Genomic DNA, 15,108 nt, shown 5'->3' on the forward strand with positions numbered 1-15,108 from the left:
GCCTTGCGCTTCTTGGGGCTGGCGATGGCAGGACGGAAGGGGTGGTGGTCGGAGGCGGCGTCGCTGCTGATCGGGCTCCCGGTCCCGGTGGCGGACAGCGGCGACGGGGCGAGGTCCGGGGACGAGTGCAGCATGCCGATGGAGCGTTCGGTGAGCGCGACGATCTGGTGGACGAGGCGGCGGCAGAGGTCGACGGAGGCGGCGTCCGCGGGCGCGCGCAGCTGCAGCTCGAGATGGCGCACCAGGTCCTGCACGCGGCCCAGCTCCGAGACCAGGAGCGCCCGCCCGCCGCTCTCCACGGCATCCGCCATTGCTGCGCGTGCTGGCAGGCTGCTGCGAGGATCGATCGAGGCTCAGTGAGAGACGGAGCAGGGGAGGCCGCCGGTCGTTGCAGCTGCAGCTCGAGGCTTGTGCTGCGTGAGGTGGCGTGGCGAGCGATCGGCGACCAGGAGTGGCTTTGCTTGAGTTTGAGGTGGAGGAGGAGTGGTGGTGGTGACTGGTGGGAGGAGTGGAGGCGAGCGGAGGTTTTATAGCAAGCGAAAGCGAGGGAGGGAGGCCGGAGGAGGAAGGAAAGCGCGTCCGCGTCGGGGGAATTTCAAGTGAGTGAGGCAACCAGAGGAAGCCGATCATTTCTTTGACCGCCCCGGATCGGGGAGACCGCGCTGCGATTGGCTGCCGCCTTGCCGGGTCGGGTCTCGGCTTCTCATCTCGTACTATGCTCTGTTTTGCTCTCCACGTTTGATCAATCTCACACGCTCATATTTGAGTTTAAAAAAAGCACTGACACGTGGCCGAGCAAGCACAAGTTTCCCAAGATGAAATGGTACTAGACCACCTGATCAAATGTCTGGTGAGCTGAAAAAATAGTCAAAGTAAAATCTTTGGCCTGAGCTTGACCCGACAGACTGTTGAATTAGGTTAAACTATTTCTTGATTTTTTTTTCTACTAAGTCAGTTTTTTAGTTAAATCAGGCCATACGTCAAAAATCATGATCCAAACTTGACCTGGCAGGTCGAGTTGGATCACTTTTTTTTAATAGATCGGGTCGATGTGGCCCTGAACATGTCTAGACGCGTACCAATGCACGGATGTGTGTGGTTTCGTTGTTCATGGTTGTTTTGTGATTGGCAAAGAAGAGGAATGGCATGTTTGTAATGTCTGGTGAGTCGAGGACCAATCAAAAGTGTACCCATAGGAAACGTTTTGATATCTCGGTTGCATTGGACCCTTGGTCGCTTGGAGTCTCCACGAGCAAAACAATCGGCTCTTGTTCTGGTCCGCGTAGAGAAGGGGTTGGGATCAAGTAGCTTTGAACAACCTTGCACCACCGTTATGGTGCCAAAGGTTTCTTTGGCTCTTTAGTCCCTCTTTTCTTGTTTCTCATGTGTTATATTCTGAAAGTTCTAAGAAAAAGAAACAAGTAAAGAAGAGGAAGTTCTTTGACATTGGGAGACTACAGTGTTTTTAGCTATGCCAATTTGTTACTTCAAAGGCGCATGTTGACGCCACCGCTCTCTTTGCGAATGTATTGTCACTATATTTGATTAGAAACATGATGTACTTTATGATTCGAGTGCATTCTAACATAACTAGTCATTTAAACACTTGTCCTCCCTCCAAGTATTTTGGATAAACCTCAAGACCTTTTGGCTGTATGCCACATTGACAAACAAATTTAAAAGGCCGTCTCAGAAAAGAAGGGAAAATGAAGGAAAACCATACTCTACGTGGTAGGTGGTTTTGTATTGGAAATTTCTTGGAAATCTTTTGGAGAAAAAAAGAATTCAATAACAAAGAGCTGGGCCCTGGGGTCTGCACTTCCAACGTAATTAATCAAGATAGGATCCTAGATAAGCTTAACATAGCATTAGATTGGTTATATATACCGTTGGAATGATCGAATCCAATATGATATATTTGTACGCCTTGTTCTATATACGTAAGCAAAAGGGAGAGCTGTGGTCACCTCAATATCAACGATTTGTACTCTTCTAGTTCTAGATACAAGATAGAAGCAGCGATCGCTTGTTGACGGCGAAAACAGGGCTAGTCATGAGCGAGAGTGGACGGGTGCTCTGGCTTTGCTGTTGAAAAAAAAAAAAACCATGCGATACCATTCCAATGGCGGTCTTTTGGTTGGCTTAATAATCATTCCGAATACCTTCACTTTGGTCGGTTTGGACTCAAGTTGGTATTTTCCGTTGTTTGAACCGTGAAACCAACCACACCAGCCGTCCCGGGACACACGCGGACTGCCCTCCGCAACAACCGTGGGGGAGGAATCTTTGGAACCGGGTCCACGTGCCTTCCATCCAGGCCCGGCAAGGCAGCACAGGGGAGACGTGAGGTGGCCAAGGCATAGGCAAGACAACAACAAAGGCAATGCAGCTGCAATCCAATGCGGAGGGTTCAAAGTCAAAATCCTGACCGGTTCAAACCTCCCAAGTTTGCCATAAAATGCCCTTTTCCTTTCTTCCTTCTTTCTCTTTCTTGTCTCACCTTTTTTTGCTGCTAGCAGCTGCAATGTGGTACAATCTTAGCCGCAGCTGCAGCTCCGGGTTTGGCTGGTGACCGTGAGGGCGAAGGCACAACTACCAGCGGTCGTCTAAACTCTGCTCCAATTTGTTTGTGTGTGACCTCACTTGTTCTGCTGGAGATTAAATTTTGTCCCTTTTTGGGTCTTACATATAGCCTGACCCCGTTTCATTTTTTCCGTTCGTGCATTTGGCACAGGCTGTATACGTATGCTCGTCAAATGGGATTCCATTCCTAGCATGTCATCTGCTACTGCTACCAGCACGCTTGGTTTTTTTTTCTCATGTCTTGTGAAATTTAAGGTTTCATGAATCTAGGTCTATGATTTTTTTTTAAAATAAAAATAAACCTAGCGGAATAGTATTCAATATATTTAGTAATTTAGAAGGTTTAAACTGAACCGATAATTATCTTGGAAGGAGCATGTGATGAAAAATAATGTAAAAATAACAAGATACTACAATAACTAATGACACGTTTGGATACCATGGACTAAACTTTAGTCACATAAACTTTAGGTTTATGTATCCAAACTTGTGAACCAAAAAGTGAACTAATTTTTAGTTTTCCAACCCAACTAGCTAGCTATTAGCCCATTAGTTTGCAAATGTGGACTAATATTATAGATTAAAAGGTGCATTTGAGTCTTTGTCCACCAAAGATTTTGTGCTTTCTAGTTTACTTTTACTCCATGTACCCAAACAACGTTAGACTAAACTTTAGTCTAGCTAAACTTTAGTTCCAGGTGATCCAAATTAGACCTAAGACAATTGTGAATTAAGTATATATCATCTAGTGGGGTTTCTTATGTCGAACCTTCACACTTGGCTTCAACTCTCAACTTGACGCCGGTGCTATTGTGATTTTCAAAAAAAAAAAAAAAAAAAAAAAAAAAAACTGACCAAAACAACTCATGAGACGATAGGCTCGATAACAGCGTAGAATCACTTTCAGATTTTTGCAGGCAGCTTCACTTGTGCCATTTGGCACTACAGTATCATGGATTTATATATGTGGATTGTATCTTATCTTATATACTAGTAAAGCACACTGAATGAAGAAAGTCTAACAAAAACTGATCTTTGTTGACCAATGCGATGCTTATATAAATCGAGATATTATTATTATTATATAGTAGGGGCCTGAGATTGATGGTGAGAGTGAGATGTTTTTATTGTTAATTAAAAAATACAGTGAAGTGGCGAAGGGACGGGTGAAGACGTGAAGTGATGGTCAGAGTTTTGGGTTGGGTGTGGAGAAATCAGACAAGCTTGACCGGCGACCGGCCGACGTGTACGCCCGGAATCTGCAACCCTCTTTGCGCGTCGCTGGAATAAACAAAACCGCAAGTACCTCTCCTGTCTCCTCGTGACGTCAGAGACGAAAGATCAGCACTAGGCCTGGTGACGTCAGAGAGAGAGAGAGAGAGAGAGAGAGGAGGAGGAGGAGGAGACATTGTGCCCATCATCACTTTGTTTCCTTGCCAACTACTGACATCCAAATAGAAGTGCCTTTTGTTACCTTAGGGCCCGTTTAGTTGCTGTAACATTGTAGTGTACTATAGTATTTCGTTTGTATTTGGTAATAATTGTCTAATCGTTGACTAATTAGACTCAAAACGTTCGTCTCGCAAAGTACAACCAAACTGTGCAATTAGTTTTTGATTTCGTCAACATTTAATACTCCATGCATATACCGCAAGTTTGATGTGACGAAAAATCTTCTTTTTATATAGTGCCAAAGTTTAGATTTTAGGTAACTAAACAAGGGCTTAGTCCAAAGAAAAAGTTGTTTCGCGTGTGCAGCATGCATTTATTAGCTCTTTTGCACCTTTTTTCTTGGAGCTATGAGATATTCTGTTCTGGTAGGTACGTATCCGTTCTGTTCTGTGTACACTGCACCCTTGCACTGGGTTAGCAATTGCTGTTGGAACGTCGTCCTTGCATTGTAATGGCAAAGCCAAGGGCTTACAATCAACAGGCGGCATGCACGTGCTGCGACAAAGGCTCTGTTCGTTTTGCTGAAAAGCTATGGCTGAAAATGCTGATTTGCTGTGAGAGAAAAACATTGTTTATTCGTTGAAATAGTACGGCTCGTAAGACAAGCGAACAGGGCCAAAACCTCTTCAAGTAGCAGTTTAATTAGCTCTTTCTACATGAGTGATGATACAATATATGAGCAGTTTCAATTCAACTAGCAACTACATGCATGTACTCAAGCAACCTGTTCATCAAGCAAGTGGCATACGTGGTGAGTCATTCCATCTCTATTCTCTAGATCAGGATGATCTCAGTGCGTTTATGTGACTTCAAGTTGCAAAAGGGCTAGCAATTGGCCAGATGGTTCCTCCTTTATAATTGCACCCTACATGACATGAGTGACTACAACGCGTACGGTATTGTCATCTGATGCTACGACTACGAGGTGTACGTGTACCTCTGCATTGGAAGTGGAAAAGGACACGGCGGAGTTCCCTGCCTTCTCCAGTTCTCCCTCCCCGTAGCAGGCAGGAGCAGGGGACACACCACGCAGTCACGCACCAAGTTGGTGTTCGTAGTTCCTCCGGTGGGCGCGGCGCGTGCATGCAATGCAGGTGGCCCAGCATTGCTTGTTGCTGACCGGTCTGCACATTGCGTTTGACTTCACTCTAAGAAATTGTCATCATAGGATGACGACGATGATATCAGAAGCTTCTGTTCAACGATCGGACCCACCGGTCGTGTGGAACAGAGGAAGTATCCCGTTTTCCGTCCGTACCATGGGATGGGACAACTGCTATCGTCACGCTACTTGGACCAGTTGATCGCTCCAAAACTCCACAGATTTAATTTGGTTCAAAATTTTTATTTTAAACGACAAAAGTTCCTGCCTCAGTATCGGGGTTCCCTCCGTACGACTAGCTGAGAGAGAGAGAGGGGCACGCAAGTAGAAATGCATGCAGTGTGAGTACTACTGAACGCTTAAGCCGCATCACCCTCAAATAACTCAGGCCCACTAATGGGTAATGCCATACTGAAAACTTAAGGCAACTTAGCATTGACCAGAGGCATCTACCGTGCAACGTGTCAATGTTATGCTAACACATGTACATGACACAACGACTTTAAGCAAACACACAAGAATGTCATAGTTTCATATGATTCCAGAACAATAACAAACATCATTCGATATTTCGATCTGAAAGCTAACAGAATAGCGTACTTTTAATAAAACAACAATAAAATACAGCAACACCACTAAAACTCCACGCTAACGTCTCAGTCAGACCATTTTGAAGGTAGCATTACAAGTTCCATTGTTCACACAATCACGACTAGTCCCGAAACGAAAAGGTTCCACACTAGGGAAGCGCTTCCTAGTCTGCCTTGTGGTTCCCATTGCTGGTGGGTGATCTGGACCGCTCTCCGCGCCTTCTGTCATGGGGTGAACTGCCCCTGCGGTCTCTTGCGCGTGACCACTCCCTTCTGCGGTCCCTTGAACGGGACCGCTCCCTCCGGCGGTCCCTTGAGCGAGACCGCTCCCTCCGGTGTTCCCTTGAGCGAGACCGTTCCCTTCGATCCCTTGAATGTGACCGCTCCCTTCTGCGTTCCCTTGAGCGGGATCGCTCCCTTCTGCGAGCGCGGTAAGGTGATGGGCTCCTTTGAGATCCTCCTGCATTTTTAAGAAAAAAATATTAAAGATATAGCTGCAATAATGCAAAATACAAAAGGAACGATCGCAAACCAATGTTTTTCCTTACTAATGTTTTAAAGCACACATGTGGATCACAAGCCTATAAAAGATATATGCCACCAAATTGGCACATACTCACTGTCACACAAGTTTCCCATGGCTACGCTTGTGATTTTTCACTACTTCAAAAATGTGATTTGAATCAAGGAAAACAATGACCTAAACCATAGATGTATACTCAAAGCTTTGATAGTGTATGCCAGCTAAAAATATAGAACACCACCTAGACCAGATGTGTACTCAGAGCTTCGATAGTGTGGAATTATGCCAGCTAAAAATAGAGAACACCATAAAAGCTACAATTATAATCACAGGTTGTAGGAAACATAACACCTCATGGAGGTCGGTCATTAGAATATTTAGAGATCACTTGATAAAACAACAAACAAGCAAACAAATACCACATGAGTGACACAAAATGTTTAGAGACTGAGTTCATGTTTATGATTAATAAAACAGCATACCACATCTGACAACTGCAAACAAATGAAGTGTTATCCATTCAACTACAATGTATGCAAACTGAACAACACTTCCAGAAGCAAGACAAATGATGCTTAATACAGAAAGCATTGTGGTCATATCATGTGGAGGTGCAAAACTGGCCAACTTTGGTTCATACCTCTTTGACCGCAGTATTTTCCAGGAGTAGGGGTCCTTTCACGAGTTCTTTTAGCCTGAAATGAAGTCGTGAACAAATGTATTAGTTGGTACGCAATGAAACAAGCAATGAACTTCAAGTACGCCAAATAAAGGAGGAACCCAATTCAATCTTAAATTCGAACAGAGTAGTTAATAGAATTGATAAAGAAACTAAGCTTTGCCCTTTTGCTGAAAAAAAATAGAGTCATGGATCATTAAGCTTGTCAATTCTTGATCAAAATTCTTGTGATACAAGTAGATTAATAACTTTACGTTTCATGCCAGCTCAACCAAAGATGACTTTTGTGCACTCGTTCCGTGGTCGGTGTAGCCATGGTCCAAGGAAGCGCCAGCTTATGCCTCTTGTGATGTCCCTCAAATCAAGATACTGGTCGATGAAGTTCGCATCAGACTCGGTGGTTGGTGTCGTGACATGGCAGCAGCATGCACCATGTAAGCTTAGTCGAAGCAGACAAATCGTAGAGCCTGTTGGATCATGAGCGTGATGTTGACGATGGCGGTTGTGGTAGAGGTGGCGGTGGCGGTGGTGGTGGCGGTGATGCAACACACAACAAGACTCCACGATCGCTCTATGGCGACAGCCCTCGTGTTGATGTAGCACGTATGCATTGTCGGTGAGGGAGGTGTAGACGACAAGTGGTGATGAGCTCTGAGGGTGTGGTGATAAGCACCATCACGTCAGCTGCACATCCTTTGGAGACAACCATGGTTGAAGACTGCACAGCCTGGACCAACCAGGTTGACGTAGAGGCAGCCCAGCACCATGTTAAACTGGAAGGTCAGGAAGTCAGCACGAGACGAGAGTTAAGACCCCAGTTGAAGAGCCACAGAAGAGGTTTTCCCCATTCACCACACTAGGATTGCATCAGAACACATCACAAATGATTCTCTTTGAATTTAGTCTGGCCCATTTCACCTGAGTGGAATTTCCAGGCTTGGCTGTTCCAGAATATACTCTTCCATCACAGGGAAAGAGCATATTTGTAATCTTCTACCCATAACATACCTCATCTCAAGGAGTCAAGGACACTTCACCAAAGTTTTAAACTGAACATAGCATAGCATCATTGAAGTTTTAATGTAATGGAATATGCTTTTTCCATGGTGCACAAGATTAATGTATTACTATGTTACTAAGACATCAGTGATTTTCAAGACTAAAGTGGGAGGGGGGAGGGACAGACACAACAACAACAACAACAACATATCCTGTCAGTCCCAAGCAAGTTGGGGGAGGGACAGACACAAGACAAAAAACCATGCTTGACAGTATAGTAGCTTTATATTTTTAACTGTACTACTGCTAGTATTAGACTACATGAAATTACTATATACAAAGATAACATGACAAAACTAGCACTATTCAACAAAAATGCAACAGAAAAATGCGTAATGTAATGAATCAGTACAGTTAGTATCTACCTTCTCTACAGTGACCAGGCGACCTTCAAGTACAGTGCGGTGCAGATACTTGATGCAGCGTCTTGCATCTTCAAGAGTATCCATAGTCACAAAGGCAAAGCCACGGGATTCTTTTGTCCTAGGATCAAGAACAACATGACAGTTTTTAACCTGCATTGAAAGATGGAACTGATTAATTGGATACCAGAAGGTTAGACAATCAGATAGAGGTAAATTTGAGACAATAATTTTCTCGAACAACGCAGGAGAACAGCATGTCATTTCATTAAGAAGAGAAATAATACGTAGGAGACAAGAGTCTACTACTAGTACAAGGAAGAGAGACTCCTGAACTCAACACTCACAGCATAATACACTAACCCAGCACTCGTATCTCTGTGCTTAGCTGAAGAAACATCTCCTTAAGAGCAAGGCTCCAGCCATGCACCAAAGATGACCCCAAGAGACCATCATAATAAGAATGCGTGAACTAATAATTTGAGACCATACCTTTCCTTCTTTACTAAAGAACTTCTGAAGATCTTCTTCAGTTACACGAGTAGACAATCCAGTCACATAAAGGTTATTCCCTGGATTTCTATCATCTGGGCTCCTGTGCATGATAAAGAACTGAACATCAGTACTGCCCCAGTCACATATTTGTGTAGAATTGCAAAACTGGAGCTAAAAACAAATCATTGCCTCATTGGAACCATTAATATTTGATAAACTATCAATTACAAGTGATATACTTGCCTGGACCGACTTCTATCCCTTGACCTTGATCTACCACGTCTCCTAGGAGGAGACCTTGAAGTGCTGCGTCTCTTTGGACTCCTTGGACGTGAGGACCGTGAAGCACTCTTTGGTGGAGGTGACCTTGAGGGGCTGCGTCTCTTTGGAGGAGGTGAGCTTGAAGTGCCATTTCTATCATCAGGAGGTGTAATAGACCGTGCAGTGTACCTAAAAGCAATATTTCAAAAACCAGAACACACCAGATTATAAGAATTTGGTCTGAGTGAGAGAACAAGAGAATTATTATAACAAGTCCACCATGCGGGGTACTAACCTCACTTCCCTGGCTTGTGACATCTAATAAGAAAACACAACAGAGTGTAGTGTCAGATAAACAGCCAATAAATTACAGACTGCAACATAAATACTAATCATAGGAAGAAAACAAACTTCACAATTAATCCTAAAACTTGAAATGTGAATAAACACATGTGACAACATTAGGGCTTATCCGTCTATGGAAATAGGGAAGGAAGCAAAATGGAATATTTTGCCTTTTAACTGGTATACACACTTAAGCAATGTGACATGAAAAGATACATTATTGTAACAAAAAGTAATAGAAATTGGCAGCTCAAAGACCAAAATGAGGCAAGATAGCAAAAAAAGTATGATAAGAATCCATCTTCAGCTCGTAATTATTCTACCTTAATAACCTGAAACAAAGCGTAGTTGTCCAATAGGTCTACACTTCTTGGTTCACCTTTCCAAATACTTATTTTTCATGTTTAGTTTTACCAGGCTATTCATATTATTATAGCAAAATCAGTGGGTCGTTCCATGAAACTTCAATCACATATGAGGAACTGCAGTGATGGCACGCATCATGAAGTTGACAAAATGTAACTGTGGAACACATAGCAGAAATACAAGCAGAACTAGTGTATATAGCAAATTCCATTCTAATTACTCACATACACCAAACCACAAATTATTAAATATACACCACACTGCTGAAGCATCCACTAACTAATAAAATGCAAAATGAAACTAAAAAATAAATGATGATATGCCAGAACATACATGAATTGAATGATCCAGTGACCCCACCTCGAGTGTTAAACAAAGCAAAACATGAACCAAGTAATGATCGAATTCTGGGAGAACCTAGCTTTTGAAGACTAAATCAACAAGTAAACATAGTGTTTTGTAGAATGTGGGTTTCTTTGGATTGTTGGGCATCTCCCCACTCCCCAGTAGGTTAGATTTTCAAACAGGAAATTTCCTAGCCTAGACCCATACATGACAGAAGAGTCCATATACCATAATACTTGGCAGTGATGATCTGAGTACCTTAAAAATGAAGCTGCAAACCGAAGCACCAGATGAAGACTCGAGGAACCAACTAAAGGTGGTCTACCTGCAAGAAGGAAAGAGTAAATGAGCATAAATCAGTAAACAAACCATCAGGAACCAGAAAGTGCAAAGTACACATCTGTGGCTTCCAACCATTTAAGTTCAGCAGTTCAGGTTCGTGGACTGTTCTAGGCGCCCCGATTAGGTGTTGTTTAGTTTTTTTTTTCGGTTGCCCATGACGACTGTAGTGGCAGATTTGATGATTTACTAGTTCAATTAAGAGAACCAGGAAAAATAGTATAGTACCCCAAAACTATAAGCTAGCAATAATAATAAATGAAGATTTCCAAATCTGTCTCCACTTTCCGGTATATATGCTCATGGGTCTTGAGACTATTATTGAACGGAAGAAATAAGAAAACAAAACAAACAAATCGGAATCAAGCAATAAGTCATCCACGGTAGCAGCATGACCAGATCTGGTTCGAGGCCGGCAACAAGAATCAGCCACGATTCCCTTTCTCGGCACCCCGCAACCAGCGGAAGAAAAATCCAAAACACGCAGCCACACGAACCCCTATAAGAACTCGAATCGAACAAAATTTAGCTCAGTTCGTGCGCGGCGTTTTCCTATCCAGATCTGGCGCCGCAAGACCCCGGAGGCAGCGCCGCAGCTGCGACCTAGCTCGGCAGCTGCTTCAGACAGCGACTAGCCCAACCAGATCTACCACCCGATCTAAGCCGTGTGGATTCACGAGGAAATGTCAGACCCACAGCAACGCGAACAGCTACGAGGAAGAGGAAGGGGAACGGCGGAGGTAGAAGCCAGCACCTGCGGGCTCGGGGAAGCAGCCACCGTCGCCGGCCGATGGCGAGAGGGCGAGGCGGCGGCTCTGGAGCCGTCTGCGAGGAGCAGCACGTCAAGGGGCCGCACGGGTCAGGGTCAGGTCACAGGTCAGGGACAGGGCTACCCGCTGCGACAAAAATCAGCTCGCACGTGACCGCTTGCTTGTCGTGCCGTGCCGTGCCGCCGTTGAACGGGCCCATATGGGCTGCAATTCGCCTAAGGCCGGCCTGATCAAAGTGCTTTATGGCCTTGTTCAGTTTCTGGCAGTAAAGTTTCGGGGTGTTATATCGGGTGTCACGTTTGAATGTTGTATGGGGTGTTTCGATACTAATAAAAAAATAAATTACAGAATCCGTAGGTAAACCGCGAGACGAATTTATTAAGTCTAATTAATCCATCATTATATGTTACTGTAGCACTTTTATTGCCAGATCATAGGCTAATTAGGGCAGTTCCAATGATGTATTGATGATGGTTTCTATCCTCATTAAATGATTTGCCACGTAGGCAAAACGCTGACATGACAACGTAATTAATGAAGAAAGAGAGCAAAAATCCTAGAAATTATTTCCTCATGAAGAAATCAGGTCTTCTCGTGACCCAATACACCAAGAAACCATGAAATCGCAATTGGGGAGAAACCACCAGTTTTTAGGGGGCTTGTACCGCACTCCCATTGGAGGAAGAAGATAGAGTTGGGAGAGAGAAAGAAAAAATAATTATTACTCATAGAAACCATGGGTTGGAAAGCAATATTTTTTTTTGTGCGGTATCCTATGTTATAGAAACTACTAGTTTTTTTTCATTGGGACTGCCCTTAGGCTTAAAAGATTCGTCTCGCAAATTAGTCGTAATCTATGTAATTAATTATTTTTTAGTCTATATTTAATACTCTATGTATATGTCAAAACATTCGATGTGACGAGATGTAAAGGTTTTGGTAGGACCTAAACAAGGGGTATGTAATTGTAAGAAAAAAAAAGTATTTCCATCTAAAGAAGTCTTTTGTCCCTAAAAAAAGAAAAGAAGTCTTTTGTTTCTAAAAAAAATCCAAAAAAGTCTATTAGCCTCAACTCCCCATTTCCATCTTATCTACAAAAGTGATTTTGTTTGACTTCTTAACTTAAAACTGTTCATTTTTTACCTCCTGAACGGTTTTTGTTATCGTTTTTGCGGGTGTAGCGTCGCATCAGTCGATCTACATGATGTTACGTCCGCTGAGAGCAGACAGAGGTATGCTCCCCTAGCATTCGTTAGTTCTTCTCATTCGAGATTAGTGTTTAGAGGATAAATCAAACTATAATTTTTTTAAAAATGTCTTATAATTTAGAACGGAGAAAGTATTATACTTAGTTGATGTTAATCATCAAGACTATGTAGAAATGTAGGTGAAGCATCGTTAGAACCATAGTTAGCGTTGACCCCCCTGCCCTTTCAAAGTAACAGTGTTAGCATGTATGGTTGAAACTTTATGTTTGATTTTAGTTATTGAGTGACAACCGTTGGACTGACCATGTGTTTAAGTGTTGATTGAGCTAGGTGAAATCAACACTAAGGGTTAAGTTAGATGGCATCCACAGCGTGGATAGAGAAGGCCACCAGTTGATAATGCTCAACGTTACATAGAAAAAGCGAGAAGCAAGCACAAAGACAAAAGTATAGACTTTACTTTTGTTTTTTTTATTGAGGCCAAAGTTTTCTACAATTCGTCTATTCAAAGATCTATGTTACAATTCTATCTCTCACTCATTCATACTATTTTCTACACCTGTCGCGTATAAGGGCCCATTGTCAGACACGTACGCGTACAAAAACCCATACCAACATCAAGTGCTCGGCTTAAATTATTTTATTATGAAAGAAAAATATTGTGGTGTGACTAATAAGTTCAAGCCAAAAGGCCTCACCTCACCGCGCTCGCCCCGAACGCCACCTCCACCACCCGCGAATGCCTCGCCTCCCGCGCCGGACACGTCGCCGCGTCAAAAAGTCGGCGAGCCGCGCCACGGGGCTGCCGTCGCGCCGCTGCAGTGCGGCCTCCAAGCGCACCAGCGCGGTGACAGCCAGGAGCCCATCCGATCCCCTCCAAGCCAATCCAACCCCCCGCATCATGCAGCCGCAACGCCATCGCCATCGCTCCGGAGCCCGCTGCCGCGACCAGCAGCAGCAGCCGCCGCGAGGCCAAGGCGGGCCACCACCAGGCCTAGGAGCGGCCGGCGGTGCTGACGGTGTGGCACAAGCCGCTGCTCCAGCAGTCCGGCTTCACCGCCTGCTACGCGTCCGGCGCCCTCGCCTTCCGCGTCGACTGCTACGACTTCCCGGAGCACCTCGCTGCGCACCTCGAGGGAATGGAGGTAGGCTCGGCCCTTGGTGGGTGCATGTGAGTTGGGATAGATGATTAGGCCTACACCGTGCGTCTTGAACATCCTGGCCTTGTCTGGCAGGGCCTTGCGTAGGACGTAGAGCATGGACTCACGAGTAACAGCCACTTGCCGCGCAGCCTCTCTAGGATGTTAGGGCCGGCGGCTCGCCGGACCTAGGATCTCGCCGGCTTCGGCGATGCCCGGAGCGCGGTCACCAGGAACTTTGTGTGTGAGAGCTCGGAACAAGAACACAGAGAAAACTGTTTCTTTCCACTGCGATGTGCACCTTTCTTTGATGCATTCAATTGATCTTATCAAGGCCTACGATCCGGTTTCCCCGCCACGGTTAGCAGCTACATGGTATACCTTATCTTGCGGTATCCATGCGACATGCACGGCATGCTCACCATGATGGGAACGGCCCTTACGACGCGGTCTCGGCGTGCCCACGTGTGCAATCACCGTGGCACCCAAGAATCTACGCAAATTACAAACATGTTTGAATGTTCAACAAACTAAACTATGCACTAAATATGGATACATAATGTGACACGATTACAAAGGGCAGAACACAACATTTCACCCCCTTAATCGTGACACAACTTACTGATGCCCAGCTGTTGACGCATCTCCACGAATTTCACCCTTCCCAGTGGCTTCATCAGGATGTCTGCAAGCTGTTTATCAGTGCTCACATGATCCACTTTTGCAATCCCATCAGCAACACACTCTCTTATGTAATGGTACCAAGTGTCGATGTGCTTAGTTCTTTCATGATACACCAGATTCTTGCACAGCTCAAGTGCTAACTTGCTGTCCATGAGAAGCTTGAACTTTTGCAGTTCTTCTCCAGTCAAATCTGCAATGAGTCTACTCAGCCACACACCTTGGCAAGCAGCTGAAGCTGCAGCTATATATTTGGCCTCACAACTTGACAGTGACACTGCTCTTTGTTTCTATGAGGACCAGGTTACAACATTGCCATTCAGGAAGAACACCACACCAGAAGTGCTCTTTCTTTTCTCCAAGTCACCAGCATGATCACTGTCAGAGTAGCCTAACAGTTTCAGTTCTGTAGTGGGTTTGTTCAGGTACTTACAACCATATTCAGTGGTTCCTGCTATGTATCTCACAATCCTCTTCAAAGCAGCCCAATGCTCATTAGTAGGAGACTCCATGAATCTACTAACCATCCCTACTGAGTAAGCAAGGTCTGGCCTAGTATTAACTAGATATCTCAAGCTACCAACAATGCTTCTGAATCTGGTTATATCTCTTGTAGTATCTGGCTTTCCTGGCAAGAGTTTACTATTCTGATCCATTGGGCTATCCACTGTGTTACAGCCAGTCATACCACATTGCTCAACCAATTTTGTTGCATATGCTCTTTGGCAAATAGAGATCTCCCTAGGTTTCTGATTTACTTCCATACCCAAGTAATAGCTCAATAGGCCCAAATCACTCATACTGAAAGT

The 15,108-nt window shown here is 44.4% G+C and overlaps 1 protein-coding gene across 1 annotated transcript; it reads right to left on the reverse strand.

The window, feature by feature from the left end:
• Positions 1-5,673: 5,673 nt before the first annotated feature.
• LOC136499277 (serine/arginine-rich splicing factor SR45a-like) lies at positions 5,674-11,411 on the reverse strand. Its single transcript, XM_066494992.1, has 8 exons — positions 11,256-11,411; positions 10,421-10,487; positions 9,402-9,424; positions 9,089-9,295; positions 8,843-8,945; positions 8,354-8,503; positions 6,891-6,945; positions 5,674-6,187 (listed from the first exon to the last, which is right to left on the reverse strand). The coding sequence occupies exons 3-8, from the start codon at positions 9,422-9,424 to the stop codon at positions 5,892-5,894; spliced, it is 834 nt and encodes a 277-aa protein (XP_066351089.1). The 5' UTR covers positions 10,421-10,487; positions 11,256-11,411; the 3' UTR covers positions 5,674-5,891.
• Between the last annotated feature and the right edge of the window lie 3,697 nt (positions 11,412-15,108).

Source organism: Miscanthus floridulus, chromosome 13 (genome assembly GCF_019320115.1).
Source record: "Miscanthus floridulus cultivar M001 chromosome 13, ASM1932011v1, whole genome shotgun sequence".
Lineage (NCBI taxonomy): Eukaryota > Viridiplantae > Streptophyta > Magnoliopsida > Poales > Poaceae > Miscanthus > Miscanthus floridulus.